Source organism: Typha latifolia, chromosome 15 (genome assembly GCF_019914945.1).
Source record: "Typha latifolia isolate L0001 chromosome 15, TyphaL0001v2, whole genome shotgun sequence".
Classification (NCBI taxonomy): Eukaryota; Viridiplantae; Streptophyta; class Magnoliopsida; order Poales; family Typhaceae; genus Typha; species Typha latifolia.
The window spans coordinates 8,791,982-8,807,795 of NC_133100.1; the positions used below are offsets into that span (position 1 = coordinate 8,791,982).

The 15,814-nt window shown below is 37.7% G+C and overlaps 2 protein-coding genes across 2 annotated transcripts; one reads left to right on the plus strand and one right to left on the minus strand.

The window, feature by feature from the left end:
- The first annotated feature begins 399 nt into the window (after positions 1 to 399).
- Positions 400 to 6,176, plus strand: LOC140802210 (5'-3' exoribonuclease 3-like). Its single transcript, XM_073157652.1, has 24 exons — positions 400 to 576; positions 692 to 797; positions 882 to 958; positions 1,208 to 1,399; positions 1,478 to 1,597; positions 1,693 to 1,755; positions 2,178 to 2,297; positions 2,381 to 2,545; positions 2,627 to 2,704; positions 2,799 to 2,909; positions 3,163 to 3,234; positions 3,309 to 3,413; positions 3,526 to 3,621; positions 3,710 to 3,805; positions 4,002 to 4,072; positions 4,267 to 4,395; positions 4,500 to 4,576; positions 4,671 to 4,711; positions 4,806 to 4,880; positions 4,972 to 5,120; positions 5,202 to 5,312; positions 5,381 to 5,456; positions 5,526 to 5,602; positions 5,682 to 6,176. The coding sequence occupies exons 1-24, from the start codon at positions 400 to 402 to the stop codon at positions 5,863 to 5,865; spliced, it is 2,568 nt and encodes an 855-aa protein (XP_073013753.1). The 3' UTR covers positions 5,866 to 6,176.
- A 5,198-nt stretch (positions 6,177 to 11,374) lies between these two features.
- Positions 11,375 to 14,664, minus strand: LOC140801598 (protein SMAX1-LIKE 3-like). The gene is made up of 3 exons (XM_073156776.1): positions 13,244 to 14,664; positions 12,830 to 13,067; positions 11,375 to 12,740 (listed from the first exon to the last, which is right to left on the minus strand). The coding sequence occupies exons 1-3, from the start codon at positions 14,479 to 14,481 to the stop codon at positions 11,625 to 11,627; spliced, it is 2,592 nt and encodes an 863-aa protein (XP_073012877.1). The 5' UTR covers positions 14,482 to 14,664; the 3' UTR covers positions 11,375 to 11,624.
- Positions 14,665 to 15,814: the final 1,150 nt, after the last annotated feature.

Consider the following 15,814-nt stretch of genomic DNA (forward strand, 5'->3'; position numbering starts at 1 on the left):
AAGTCACTGGATAATTACATAAAAAAAACCAAAGAAACTGTTCAAATTACAACAAATTATTTCATTTTGAATTTTTTTATAATAACTTATTTATATACATGCATGCGAGTCGAGATCCCAATCGTTTCTATCACGCATAATATCCTTTATCGTCAGTCGTCATCATTCTCGTAGCTCGTCCTTCGTGCCAGTGGCGGATACCGCTCCCATCCACCGTTCATACCTCTTCCGTCCTCCATCTCGAGGCACCCTTACACGTGTGACCCTTCCACGTCTCTCACCCACGTCTCTTCAACTAACCGCCATTTCAATCACTCCCCGTGTATATATATATATATATATAGAGAGAGAGAGAGTATTGCACGAGTCCATGGTAGTAGAATAATAACTCGGATAACTATGGGAGTTCCATCATTTTATCGGTGGCTTGTAGGGAAATATCCCAAAGTTGTAGTGAATGCAATCGAAGAAGACGTAGTAGACTATTCCAATCCGAACCCTGTCGGTATGGAGTATGACAATCTCTATCTAGACATGAATGGAATAATCCATCCATGCTTTCACCCCGAAGACGAGGTTTAATCCGACTTATTCCAATGCCTTGTTCCTTCTTTTTATTCACGGGTTTTCCTACCGCACGTATTTATGTAGGTATGCATGCACGTATCGTGAACGTTATATATGCATGCAGATTTCTCCGCCGACCACGTACGATGAAGTCTTCATCGCAATCTTCAAGTACATAGACCGCATGATCCGCATCGTGCGGCCCAGAAAGCTTCTCTATATGGCCATAGGTGGGTTAATCTTTTGTTGTACTTCCTAATGTTTACTTTCTATTTTCCTTAATATCTATCGAAGAATAATATTTATAAGTGCAGATGGAGTTGCTCCGAGGGCAAAAATGAACCAGCAGAGATCAAGACGATTTCGAACGGCTAAAGAAGCAGCAATCGTAGTATGTCTTAGCTAATTTTATTGTCCATTTTCCGGTGAAATTTGTAATTAACATTCTATTTTCACTTCTTCTTCTTTTTTTAAATTATTTAGGTATTTAAAATTTTTATTTTTAAAAGTAGCATATTTTTTTTATTATTTTGTTAATGATTATAAATTATAATCAAAGCAAAGGTACTGTTTTTTTTGGGGGATAAATTTTCCTAATTTATTTTCTGATGGATAACGTTATCATTTTCTTGCTATTTAGGAAGAAGAGGAGCGAAGACTGAGAAAAGAATTCGAAGAGGAGCAAAAAGAAGTGCTCCCAAAACAGAAACATGAAGTTTCCGATTCAAACGTCATTACTCCTGGAACAATCTTCATGGAGAAATTATCTCATGCTCTCGAGTATTATATACGACTGAGATTAAACAGTGACACTGGTTGGAAAGAATTAAAGGTGAGGTTGCTATTCTAATTTACTCCAATGCTTAGTTAATTTTATGTTATTTAATCTATCCTATGTTTCTGTTTCAAGGTTATCCTCTCTGATGCCAATGTTCCAGGAGAAGGAGAGCATAAGATTATGAGTTTTATTCGAGCCCAGCGGAGTTCTATTGGATACGATGTGAATACTAGCCATTGCTTATATGGTCTGGTATGAGATAATTTATTGTAGCAGAAGTTTAATTGATTCGATTTTACCTATTAATGCTGTCAGAAATTTGAGATTGAATGCGATAATTTTCCCAGGATGCAGACCTCATCTTTCTTGCTCTGGCCAGTCATGAAATCTACTTCTCTATTCTGCGTGAGGTGAGTTTAATTTGTGATGTAGATGTTATTCTTATATGTTATAAGATTGGGCTGGATATAGAATTTCTTATATAATTGCTACTTAAAAGTTTCAAAATATCATAATTGTTGTTACATTCTTTAAAATATCACAATTGTCACCCTAGTCTTCTGACTCTTCCACAATAGTTTTTGAATCATTTTAAATAATCTATACAAGGGCGACGTGAATCTTTTTTTAATCCAAATTCGATTTTAATCATGGTTTGTTAGATTTAATTAATGAAATGTCATTTTTCAAAGAGCATAATGATTTTGATAGCAGTTGTTGTGATATTTTGATGAATTTAGTTATAATTATGATAGTTTGAAAATTTTCTATGGCAATTATAAAAAATATGTTAGATACATTATGGTTGTATTAATTTGTTTGTATTATGCAGGATATTATCATGCGAGACCGGCAAGAACATTGCCAGGCATTAATAGACACAAGCCTCTTAGCAAAAGAACAAGAAACCTTTAAGCCAAGAAAGTTTCTCCCAACCAAAAAACCTTATCAGGTTACCCTCCACCCTGCAATGTTTTTGTTTTTGTTTTTGTTTTTCCTTTCCTACTATTATTCTTACCAACTTTAGTCTTGCAGTTTCTGAATATTTGGACCTTGCGGGAATATTTGGAGCTCGATTTGATGATACCTGATCCACCTTTCTCCATCGATGTTGAAAGAATTATTGATGATTTTGTTTTCCTCTGTTTATTGACTGGAAATGATTTCCTCCCTCATATTCCTTCACTGGAAATTCAGGAGGTATTTGATTTTTTCCTTCACAATTAAATGTTTTGCTTCTTTTAGTTCCTTCCACATCTTCTGATATTCTCTTCTATGCAGGTGGCAATTGATCTAGTTATTGAGGTGTATAAAAAAATGTTCAATAAAATGGGAGGATATCTTATTGATTCTAGCAAAGTAATGAATACAGATATGTTGCTATTCAGTTTGCATGTTTGTACGCCACATTTTGGGAAGACTAATCGATGTATGCCTTTTTCTGGTACAACAGATTAAAGATAAAAAGGCTGCATATATAAAAGTCTCAAGAGTAGAAAGATTTGTTGCTGAGGTTGGAACATACGAAGAAAGAATATTTAGTAGAAGATATGAATTGCAGCAGGTTTCCTCTGGACTGATAAATTTTATACATTCCATCTTTCAGTCTCTGTTTCAAGTTTATCACTTCCTAGTGTGTTTTGGAGCTAAATTGCCATGTAGTGTCTTGGCATCGAACATCTGAAAACTAATTAATGGTCATAAATCATCTGAAGAATTCATCAATTTCTGAAGTGCTTCTCTCTTTCCTGCTTTACATTTTCCTTGCATAAAAGAATCTGCATCCAAGTATGCTTGCTTTTCTTTTATCTCGACAGAAGCTACTCCGGAGGCTGATGAATGAAAGATTAGCAAAAGAAGACGCAAATGGAAATAATTCTGACAATTGGGTGAGGCTCATTTATGAGTGCGTTTATGATTTTTGATCCACAAGATTACTAATAGTGTTATTTTCCCCTTTTAGCAAGATAGCCCTGGAAGTTTCATGCCAGACACTTTTAAGGTGAAATGCGTAATCTCTTCAACTGGAAGTGGAAGTGAGATGGCTGGGAATGCCGATAGATCTGATGTATGCTAATTAATTCAGCTTTTGGACTTGTCTGTCACAATTTATAGAACAATTCATTTAAGTTTGTTAACTGAACTTGTATTTCATAAGAAACTGCTGACATGTGTTATAGGTTTTAAAAAACACTGCCGAGTTACGGATAAAATTGAAGGATATACTTCGCAGTAAACAAGACCTATTTAAGGGTGGAGTTCTTCACAATGGCACAGTACAAAATATACCTCTAATCTTATAGTTATGTAAATGAACTGTGCGAATTATATTGATAATCGATAAAATATTCAAAACTTTTGCAGGTAAAGCTGGGTTCACCTGGTTGGAAATCTAGATACTACAGTGAGAAGTTTTCAGTTAAAAGTTCAGACGAAATTGAAAGCGTGCGCAAAAGAATGGTATGAATGAAGTTCAGCTGCTTGCTGTGTTCCTTGGTTAATTTATTCCATCAAACAGGCTATTTAATCATATCCGCGAAGAAGGATTAGGCCGGGAGGCCTTCTTTTTTCCAATTACAGAAGTTTCCTTCTTTATTTGTTCTAGTATATTACAATATTTGGGATTTTATATGTCACTGTGTTTTTTTTAATGCAGGTTGAAAAGTATATGGAAGGGCTTTGCTGGGTCCTCCGGTACTATTTTGCAGGGGTATGCTCATGGTCCTGGTATGTGATACATAACTTAAAACTTCTACATCATTTAAGTGTTCCTCTCCTCCACCTGGTTGATATGATCTTGATCCAGTGGAGGGAGAATTTTGATGGGAGGGGCGATGATCTTTTGCCTTGTCATTGCATAACTCATCTAGTGAGCAGTTGAACTTAAAGCATTTGTTCATTGTGATTTCGTTTTCTGGCAGGTATTATCCATTCTACTATGCTCCATTTGCTTCAGATTTTAAGTGCCTCTCGTGCTCTAAAATTGTATTTAAACTTGGAAGCCCTTTTAAACCTTTTGATCAACTGATGGCAGTCTTGCCACCACAAAGGTATACTAAGTTAATAGGATTTTTATTACTTATATTATACCTGAAAGTTTTTCTTTTCTCTGGAATTTTCACATTACTCGTGAATCGTGATACAATTTCGACAGTGATGCTGCTTTGCCGAAGGCATACATGCCTTTGATGAGTGACAGGGACTCAACAATCTTAAAGTTCTATCCAACAGGTAGCTCTTTTTTTTTTTTTTTTTAATGAAATATCCACGTTCACTTCTAATGAAATATGGCTAGTTATGTAATATTCATATTCTTGGTGATCAGATTTTGAGGTCGATACTGATGGAATTCGCTTTCTGTGGCAAGTAAGTTAGAATTTTTTTTAATATGAAGTAACTTTTTTGATTTGATTATGAGGTAGAACTTCATCTAAATGTGGGGGGAAAAAAACTCGTATAGGGTATTGCTAAGTTGCCTTTTATTGAGGAAGAACAACTTTTAGCTGCTACCAAAATCTTAGAGAAGGATTTATCGGTATGTCATTAGTCTTTTCCGCTGAATAATAATCAGTTAAAACATTCAACTAGCACTTGTTTCTTAGATTCACTTTCTTATCTTTCGGCAGGTGGATGAAACAAACCGAAATGTCTTCCGGCAAGACAAGATCTTTACGAGGAGTTGCTCCACACTGGGTCTAAAAATAAGCTCTAGTTTGACGCCATCGAATTGCCCTTCTGAAAAAGAAGATGAAAAAATTCCAATTGATTCAGAAAGGTATTTGCAGAATTTAATTTGTCACTAATGATGCTATACTCGTTGGCATGAAGACCTGCAATTGCTATTTCCCTGCTCCAGTTGCCAGGTTAGTGGATTCCTTTCCCGTTGCGATGACGAGTTGGTCCGTGGTATCTTGAGCTCTCTGCTCGAAAGGATGGAAGATAGTTATATCACAGAAGATCACACGACGTAAGTTGTTGATCCTAAAGCCCTGGATGTCTCTATAAATTCTTTCCTTACATCTTTCTCAATCGCAGGTCAGCTATCTTCCTCAACCCCGATTCAACGTGCAACGTTCCGAGATTGCTTGAGAACGTAATCAAACCTGAGAAGGTAAATCGAAAGTTCATATACATCTTGTCTGCATGGCAGATAAATTTTAGCCATATCGTCTTCTCGCAGACTCTGTCGCCTGATGATATCATCAAGAAGCCATTGTGGCACGAGTATCGAGGATCGCGACCGCCGTTAACGAATAGGTACACATAAAATCCAATCATTTGTTAATCTCATGCAGTAGTATTGATCTAAGTCGGACGTAACCATGGGTTGTAGCAGCGGAGGGAGAGGAAGAGGTTTAACTGGTTCTTCATATGGTAATGGTAGTAGGCGAGATAATGGAAGCTTTGGGAGACGCCATGGTCGTTATCCAACGAACAATTCTACTAGTATGAGTTTCGATGGGCCGTGGGCCGATCAAGGAATGGGCTTTGGCACTGGAAGAGGAGGCCGTGGGAGGTAAATGGCCTGGCCCAGTGAGACTAGTAATGGGCCGTGGGCTGATCAATGTATGGGCTTTGGGACTGGAAGAGGCCGTGGGAGGCAACTGGGCTTTAATGAGGATAATAAGAACAGAGGATGGTGGTGAAATTTCTCTCTCTCTGTCTCTGTCTCTGTCTCTGTCTCTCTCATTTTGGATGTGTGTAAATAAAGAAACAGGTAGGTAGCTCGTTGAGGAGAAGTATCACAAACAAAAACTCAATAGAGTTTTTCTTTTGCATGTGTACTCAGTAAAAATCTCTTATTTTCAAGTATACATAATTTTTGTATGTATGTATGCATGTATTTTTCAAGTAGTATACATGGGAATAAGTGGTTTTTCTAAAAGATGTATATGTGGGGGTGGGGTGGGGAAAAAAGCCCTTAGGTCGATATATATGATTGCCATCATCACACGGCACTAATTAGACTAGCAAAATATTTTTGTTTTTAAAAAAAAGTAGGATCTGATTATAATATGGGATTTTTTTTGTTTTAATATACAAAGTAGTCTTGGGATTTGCTTCGCCTACTCTACTCCACAATCTTTTGTTGCTAAGCTAAAGAAGCTGTTCACTCTGCCCACTACTTGAATCATTCAACAAAAGCACTATCATTTCCCCCCCAAATAGTTTGGTTCTTTCTTCATGCCATGCAGGTAAGAAGGCCTCTACTTCTGATTCTCTCCTCTACTTTTTTGACCAGTCCTCTTGTGAAACAAAAGAATTATTAAAGGAGAATTATTTTCTTTTACAAAAAGGAAAAAAGAAGAAAAGAAAAGAAAAGAAAGAACTTAAAAAAAGAGGGGAGAGAGAGGTGCTCACATGGATTTGTGCCCTCTAGCCCTTCTCTCCTACAACTCAAGCATCATATAAAGAGAGCCCATCTCCTTGGATCCTTCAATCATCACTTTCAAATGATGAAATAATACCCACAAGGTATAGATTTTTCTTTTCTTTTTGGGATTTAGGATAGATAGCTAGCCATCAATGTTGGATTTATAGTGGTAGAAGTAGTAGTAGTAGTAGTTGTTGTTGTTGTAGGGCTCCCTGATCCGAGAATTCCCTTACTTTCATGCAATGCCACTTCTCAAATGAAAAGAAGCCAATGCCTCCCTTCCTTTACTCAAAGCCTGGCAAAAGCCTCAAGAGTTGTGGAAATTTTGCCTCTCTCTCTTTTGCAGATGCCAATGGTGGCTCTTTTACCTCCCTTGCGGGCTTTGGAGAAGTGAAAGTCAGATGAGGTTTAGAAGTTTGTCTTGTTATAGACCCAGTTAGAAAGCAAGAAGCTTGCATGCTATGTACTTTATCCATGTGTGACAAAGCTGTGAACTCAAAACCTCTTTGAAACTATATAGTGATCAATAGTGTTCAAATTGTGCTATTATATATATATATATATATATATATATATATATATAACTGGTTAATTTGGACTTCGATGTACAATTTGATGTTTGTTCCCAACCTACCAGCATATTGAGATTCTTCACCAAGCACCAATCAAGCATACACGAATGGCCTTAGTTAAATCCAACTATGGGTTTGTTAGTAAGTTTAATGTGGGCTAAAAAAGAAAAGTAGCCAACTTTTGGCAAAAGTATTTGTCTTGAGGTTCTAAAAAGAATTGCATCGCAGCAACTTTATAAAGGGAGAAAGGCAAGCACTAAAGAAGAAGCACCATTATCTCCAGAAGACCGAGTCCTTACACTTGAAAGATACAAATTAAGATACATAAATCCAAGTTGGTCCTTTACTTATTTGGCACACCTTAAGGGAGGAATAATCCAAATTAAAGGAGAGGTTATTGGCTCTTGGCAAAGTTGGAGGAGGTTGGTCTAATAAGTATGTCTCTCAATTTGTACACCTTATCAACACCCTTTTCCTTCTTTATACTTTAATCTATCTCCTTCTCCATAGAGGAAGGTTAAAGACCACCATGATCACTTTAGTGACGTCTCACTTTATCCTTGGGCAAAGCTCGAGGAATTGTCCTTCATGTCACCATTAAGCACTACTTAATTATTGTAATTAACTTGGAAAAAAAACTTTTGTTTAATCTGAGGCCTTAATGCATGCCTATCCAAAGTTCAATTAGTCCCAAATGGAAAATATAATTTTGACAAAGAAGGTGGGTTAGTACTCATTTGGTTACATGATCCAAGATGCACAATTAAGGCTTCAAAAAGGCTCTCACAAGGCATACTACTATACTAGGCCTTGAGTTAATGGAAGCCTACTAAGATTTTCTAAGATCATATGTCAAAGTGGATAGGAAAAGTTGCCGAATTTTGGAAAAGGTGAAAAGAAAAGAATCTATAAGTTGGAAATCAAGTGTATTGCTAGTCCGATCAAATTGACGACTTCTTAAAATATTTAAACTGTTAGAAAATAAAAAATTATATAGTTTTAATACTCGAATAAATAACTCATGGTTATGAGCACTATTCACTTTTGATGTTGAGTGAACTCTCTTTCAGTAGCTGAGCACAAGGAGCATTAGTGCTATATATTTAAGTTTGTCCATGAAAGTAGAGTTCCTTTATCTGAGTCAATGTGTTGATGGGGTTCAACCTTGCAGACTAAAAAAATCTACAAGATCTATTAGGTACTCTTTTTAACTGATTAATTTGCAGTGGTTGCTTTCGGCTCACCAACAATTCATAGGAGAAACAATTAATTCCATGGTGCTCTCTTGGTCATAGAATATATATATATATATATATATATATATATATATATATTTTTCCCCCCTTTCCTAATGCTTAATGCTTAGAAAGTATAAAGGAGATCATGCATTACCACTAGAGAGAAGAAGAAAATATGAAATAGGCTTCTTTGGTGGAGACATTGCCACCTTTGTTGGTGAGAGTATCCAACTGCAGTTTAATTAGACCTATGGCTGCCGTATATGCTTTTCTGCATTCAAACATTTGATTACCTCCACTTAATTAGTATATTCTTTATGCTAATCAGGATAAGAACAAATCTTTAGCTTGTAACTTGTAAGGGAGATGATACTACTTGTGAACTAATGTGCATATGACATGACAAAAGAAGGCAAATGGAAAATTACTGAGGTGCTAATTAACTTCATTGAGCCAAAAGGATCAAGATCTAGCATAATTTCTTCTTTTTATTAAAAAAAAATCAAAGGTCAATCTAGCCCTTATGCTGCGTGTCTGATTACAATAGGGCCAAAAATGAAATGTGACATAAGACTCTTGCGAAGTGCATGGATGAATCTTAAGGGCAAATAGATAAGATCAAAATACGTCATTAGCAAGAACTAGGTATTAATTGTATCATCTAAAATATTTATATATACAAGAAGGTTTCTTAATATATTATTAGCATTAAGATCCTTTTATTTTTTGTTTGTTTGAGAGAGAGAGAAGGCATTGTTGATGATCGAGAAGCACTTTTGAGCTTTAATGCAGTAAAAGAGAGAAAAGTGATGAGAAACAAACAACTTGACAGGAGTGTATAACTTTTGTCATCATCCACTATAGAACTAAAAAGATACAGTTACTGATATAATACCTCACAAACTAATTTCTTTCTCTCTTATAAAAAAAACAAGAAATTTGCCATCTTCCTCTAGTCATGGTAAAGCTATGTTTTTCTCAAAGTTACTCATTATGCATGCATATGAATGGAGCATAACAACATAAATTAATTATTAATATTATTATTATTTTTGAGAGATTCTTATACTGGTGAATGTAATGCAAATTAACCTCCAAAGTTGCATGCACATGAAACTATGCTAAGTGCATGCACATTATTTCTTGATCGTGGAGCTACCAAGATTACACCTTGGATTTTTCCCCTCCCTGCCTCCGTAATACGAGGGAATATGTTCTTCTTTAGTAACAAAAGATGCAAAGGTAGTACAAGGGATATTTTAGGGATTTGAAGTTCGAATTCCCAGAATACTGATAGATATTATTTTGGGCAAATTACAAACTTTTGTCGTGGTTTTGCCTAAAATTAAACTAATCAAACTATCCACTTAAACTTTCTTTTCTTTTCTTTTCTTTTTATCACTTTGTATGTGAATCTATTAATTTTTTTTTCATCCAAACTTAACATAAATAGTATTAAAAAATTTGTTAAGCTCACCATAATAAATATTAGAATAATAAAATTGTTCTTCTCATTCTATTAAGTTTATTTACTATATCGTATACTTTAAATTTAAAAGTAATTATAATTTCAAACTCTTTTATTTTCTACTATATAAAATTATAAGCTTCGAATTTTAGTTATTATTTAAATATATAACAATAGAATGAAAATTTTTAAATCATCTAAAAAATATATTCATTTATACTCAAACAATAGGATTATCAATAGTATATAATTGTTATTGTGATTTATACTGTTTTAGTTAAGTTTGGATGGAAAATCAACAGTTTCATTACGCTATTATTTTTTGCTCATTTTAAAAATGCAACAAGGGAATGAGATTAAATTACAAGATAGCAACTTCACTTGGAAGATCATAAGCAAAGCAGATTTAATTAATTATAGCAACAAAAGCACTGAGAAATTAAGAGAGGAAAGTTTCATAGGGTGAAGACCTCTTTTCTAAGATTGGAAAAGGAAGGACATGAAAGAGGCAAAACCATAAAGCGTAGGGATTATAGAAAGAATGGATAAGCATGTGAGAGGTGATTAGTTTAATTTCCTTCTCCCTTATAAATATATACATATAATCTTCATAGATTAGCTCAATTTATTTAATCTTTTCAAGGCTAGACACGACAAATTCGTTACTTAAACTTGGGTGATATGATAAATAATTACTCTAATGAAGGGGCGTAGGAGAGAGTAGAGAAGATAAAAATCTTTTTAGGATTCTAAAGCAGCAACTTTAAGGTCCAAAGACTAAGATGCTTATCTTTATCTTGTGTTAAGCTTTTCACAGCCCACTACTTTTTCCAAGATGAGAATGTTGGGTTTATGAAATCTAAAGCAGGGAAAGGGGATTCCTTTTCAAATCGCATCACCATGCATGAAAAGTAGTGAGCTTTTGATATTTCTTAAGGAAGATTGCTCTTTTGCCCTCTAAAGTGGCTCCTCCTTTGCACAAACCCTAAGTTATGAATCATCGCTTTTCTATTAAAAAATTTATTAAATTTTTTTCCTGCATTATTATTGCATTATATTTCTTTTGGTTTCATTATTAGCAACATATATTAATTATATATACCTCATGTCATCATTTAGTTGGTATTCGCCAATCAAACAATAACTAGATCGTGTCTGCTAGTACATGAACCTATCTTGTTAATTTTAATGTCTCAAAACCTTATCATGGCTCCTATATATATATATACATATAAATGTTGCACCTATTAGGGAGCAGATATAATAATGTCTCTCTTTTGTTAATTTCTCTATGGTAAGCTCCATCATTTTGGGTCTTGTTTGCAAACAGCACCCTTCAATGTAATCATATTTATGTTACTGTGTTGAGAAATAATATAGAGAAAGAAAACACAACCAATTATAGACCAATTCCATGAAATAACTGCAAATTTACATGTGTTTCCTACATGCCTAAATTTAATTAAGCTAATCCACCCCAAGCCTTTCCTTGATCTGATCTCATGATAATACACAAATGAAAGAGGAAAAAAAGATTTAAAAAAAACAAAAAAATAAACATCAAGATTCCAGAATTCAAGAACTCAACTTCTGATCTTTTTTGTTTTTTAGCATAGCTAGGCATGCATCACAAATCCTCAGGCAATCTGAAGAAGAATGCTCGATCGACTGCTTCTATAAGTCCCACATCATCAGAGGAACATTCCATGTCATCTTCAGCACAAAGATTCAAATCTAGACAAGCATACGAGCCCATCTCCTTCTCATCACTTCCTCCTTCTTCTTCCTCACTCTCCACCCTCTCCTTAGCCGGCGGCGAGCAAGCCCTCGACCTGGAGTCGAACATTTCGCAGCTCAGGATTAGAATTGCATCACTAACACTAACTTCATCACCGTTGTAGTTATGCACCACACCACTCTCCATCGCCGCCTTGATACCCACTTGCGAATAATAATCCAATTGCTCGATGTCTTGTAACAAGAAAACGCGGTGCGGGTTGTCGCAAATAGCTTCGAAGAGTTCCTCAAGATAGCTATGGCTTTTCTCGGACCTCGACCGCTTATTCCTGAAATCGTCGGTAGAATCAGACCTCGTAGGCAAGAAGTTGCTGAGTTTAATGGATGCACATTTGTTGTAGGAACCAAACACTAGTCTTGCGAGCTCTCTAGCTATCCTCTCTTTGCCATCAGTATCATTCCCTTGGAAGAAGAACCACGTCTCCTCCTTAGTCTCAACCAACTTCGACTTCTCCTTCCTCCTCACCATTCCTGACCTGCACTGCAGGATGGTGCTCGCGATATCGGGGATGATGTCGCTTTGCCACGCGACTCTTTTCTCTAGAGCATTGCAAAGGGTCTTTAGATTCTCTGCATTGATCTCCTTGAACTTTGGATGAGAGTGCTCCGCCTGATCCATTGAACCATTTGAGGAAGATGAGTTAGGGTTAGGGTTAGGGTTTGGCTCGTTGTCTCGTAAGTAGAATCTCGAGTTCTGTTCATGGATTTCGTCGGAGGCCCCCGAGAGCCAGACATGGTGCTCTCTCCATGGGTGTTTGGGCTCAAGAGGGAGTGGCCAAGGCTGGTGCAAGCTTGGATAGCAGTGATCGTAATAGGAAGATATAGAAGAAGATGGAGGTACTGAGGAGAAATTTAGAGTCATCTCAGATAAATTATGCTGGTTTCGGTGGGATGTGTTGCATATTGAGTTCCACTTCTTGCGTAGATCTTTCAGCTGAAGGCAACCCTATATACAAGACACAGAAGAAGGAAAAGAAAGATTAAAAAAAAACTTAAATATGAATATATGTATATGAACAGTGAGTTGAGAATTACTTGATCATTGCTGTTTGCACTTCGGTTGTCTTGCCTTAGCCATGAAGGGAGGCTCGAGGAGGAGATGGAGCTGCGGTTGCTGAAAGAATTGCTCGGTAGGCTTCGAGCCTCGGCGTCGAACTTGATGGAACATTCAGCACAGCAGGTGAGCTGAGTATTCTCTACTACTCCACCTTCTATGAAAGACCAACTAGCTCCATTGCCACTCCTTTTTCCCATCATCTGGCTTTGTGAATCACTGGAAGAAGAAAGAAGACACTTTATCCTAATGAATCCGATGTCAATATGAAATCAAATACATAAGAAAAGGCCATTGAAGAAAAAGGAAAAATAAGAGTAGAGAGAGAGAGAGAGAGAGAGATTTTATATATAACATGATCAACTACTAATGTGGAGATTACAATTTAATTATACCTGTCACAGTTAAGGCTCAACTCCAAGGCACCTGCAGGAATTGTGAGAGTCTGAAGACCCCAGAGAGCTTCCAATGAAGGGTTTCCAACCCTGCATCCCATGTAGGTCTGGTAAGTAGCAAACCCCATGAGACAAAGCCTCTCCCCTCCAAGAAGTAGTCCACCACAATAAAGCAAGCTCCTCACCTCCATGATTACATGCTCCACAGGGCAGTAGTAGCTATAACCTCTTTGCTTCTCCAGATGATCACCAGCCCAGAACTCAGCAACCCAGTTGAGATCCTCCAATACCAACACTGCTCCCCTCCCCATGGAGCAGCTAGTCTTCACCAGGCACCTCAGCTCTCCGACCTTGTGATCCACCTCCTCCCTTGTCATGTTCCTAAAGGAAGAGATGGGAAGTGGTATGAACTGCAAGTTTCTTAGACTCTCATGTGATCCCTCGCCGTTGCATACTCTATCCATCACTACTCTAACAACTCCCTCACTGGCTTCCAAGCACTCACCTACAACTACAAAGCTCCTCTTTCTTCTACTCACCAAGCAGTCCATCACACTCGTGATATCCTCACTCCTCACATGATCCAAAGGAGGCCTAGGTTTGTTCATGATCACCTCCTTGGGCTTGATGGAATTAGGGTTAGGAGGAGGAGGAGGAGGAGGAGTGGTGGTGGTGGTGGTGGTGGTGGTGGTGGTTGTTCCACATATCTCTAATGAGACAGCCTGTTCGACATTGCTCTTCACTTGAGTACTCGAGAAGCCAGCCTCCCTCATGACTCTACTCACACTTGGGTCGTCGAGGATGGATATGATGAGCTGCTCGAGCTCGATCTTGACGGCGAGCAGCGGCTGCTGCTGGCTCTCGATGGATCCACGCCGCTGGTGGGCCTGCGCACGCTTGAACGCGGCGACGAGGGCGTTGGAGAGGGAAGGGGGGTGGTGATGGTGGTGGTGGTGGTGGTGAGGCCCGAGCATCGGGCCGGCGGAGGACGAGGCAGGGAGACGATTGAGGGCGACGTTGAAGCAGAGTTCTAAGGCCTTGCACTGTAGGGGGTGGGAATGGGACTGGAGGCAGGCGGCGCGGAGGAGGCCGGCGGCGGAGCAGAGCATGGTGTTGGCCACGTGGAGGGGGGTGACTTGCGCATGGCCGCGGCGGCGGGCAAGGTTGACCGCCTGCTTCACTATGGTTGCTGCCTCTGGGGTCAGGGCTTGTTGCACTGTGCAACCTCCTGCTCTCATGTTGTGGTTTTTATTTTCTTAGATCTCTTCTCGATGAATTGGAGATTAAAGAGGTTTTTGGTTCAGAGAAGAGGTTGAGATGGATTTGGATTGATGAGTTCCATATCGGTAGAGGGTCAATCTCTCTCAGTTTCGGTAGGTGAGTCACTATCTGAATATGAGAGAGTGAGTAGTGGAGGAAGTAAGCATATATGTATAGGGGGAAAATAGTTATAGTTATAGTTAGGTTATCTGCTTTATATTATTATTCTTTCTTTCAGAGTCATTTGCTTTGCTTTTTGGGTGGGAGGGGGGTTTCAAATTTTGGGTCCAAAGTCGATTTTTGCAGCGGAAAGTGCAACGCATGTGGAGATACATACAGGTAATTATGGAACTAATAATCTTAATTCTAAAGGCATATTACAGTTCAAACCCTGTATTTTTTATGATTTACGAATTACACGCTGTCTAAACCTAACGAGATGGAAATACAAATGTTGGGGACGAAGGAAAATAAATATTATTCCCGACAAGTATGGTTAGTAATTTTGAGTGTTGATGCTTGGCTTGATCTGATGTGGGTCTGGGACCGTTCATCTTTTATGAGGACCCACTTATAAATGACCGGAAGTTTTTTTTTTTTTTTTTTTTTTTTTTTTTTTTCAAACATCTCTTTTGTAAGGTGGGGGCGAGTTTGGTCTGGTCTGCTCTGGGAGAATCGGGAACTGTGTACGGTTTCTTTCCTCTCAGACTCAAAGTATAAGGAATAAAGTGATCCATCTCTCTCTCTCTCTCTCTCTCTCTCTCTCTCTCTCTCTCTCTCTCTCTCTGTGGAGTTGTGGGTGTGTTTGTGGCAAACACAAATGGCTTTTGGGCATTCCCTGCATCAATAAAAGGTAAGAGATAAAAGAGAATAAAAACAGGTCGAGTTCCAAGGTGGATGTGAAATCACAGATAAGATATCAAAAAGACAAGCACTCTGCATAAGATTTTGTTGAGAAAAACTATTTCAGTAAATTCCTCACGTTAGGTATATTAATACAACCACAAATTTTGAAGGATGCATTGAAAATAGAGCTCTCCACCTTCTCTTATATAGGAAAATAAAAATAAGCATACACAGTACCTCAACACAACTTCCGAGAGATCTTTCTTTCATTCCTCAATGATAATAGAACGCATTATTATAGACCATATCATTAGCAACCAGCTTGGCATCCAGAAAAAAAAAGGTGGCACGAGAAGAGAAGAAAAGGATATAAAATTATACACCAACAGAAGACCCATAACAAAAATTTGAACGATGGCAATGCGAAAGATGCCAGATCCAGTGTCAAATTATTCCTAGCTTTTC

What these genes read in the sequence shown, in the direction of transcription:
- LOC140802210 (XM_073157652.1), top strand. Translation starts at nt 400, where the DNA reads ATGGGAGTTCCATCATTTTATCGGTGGCTTGTAGGGAAATATCCCAAA. An exon ending in GGAATGCCGATAGATCTGAT is followed by an intron (nt 3,414 to 3,525) that starts GTATGCTAATTA and finishes CATGTGTTATAG; the next exon opens with GTTTTAAAAAACACTGCCGA. An exon ending in GGGGTATGCTCATGGTCCTG is followed by an intron (nt 4,073 to 4,266) that starts GTATGTGATACA and finishes GTTTTCTGGCAG; the next exon opens with GTATTATCCATTCTACTATG.
- LOC140801598 (XM_073156776.1), bottom strand. Translation starts at nt 14,481, where the DNA reads ATGAGAGCAGGAGGTTGCACAGTGCAACAAGCCCTGACCCCAGAGGCA. An exon ending in TTGAGCCTTAACTGTGACAG is followed by an intron (nt 13,068 to 13,243) that starts GTATAATTAAAT and finishes TTCTTCTTCCAG; the next exon opens with TGATTCACAAAGCCAGATGA. An exon ending in GTGCAAACAGCAATGATCAA is followed by an intron (nt 12,741 to 12,829) that starts GTAATTCTCAAC and finishes TCTTGTATATAG; the next exon opens with GGTTGCCTTCAGCTGAAAGA.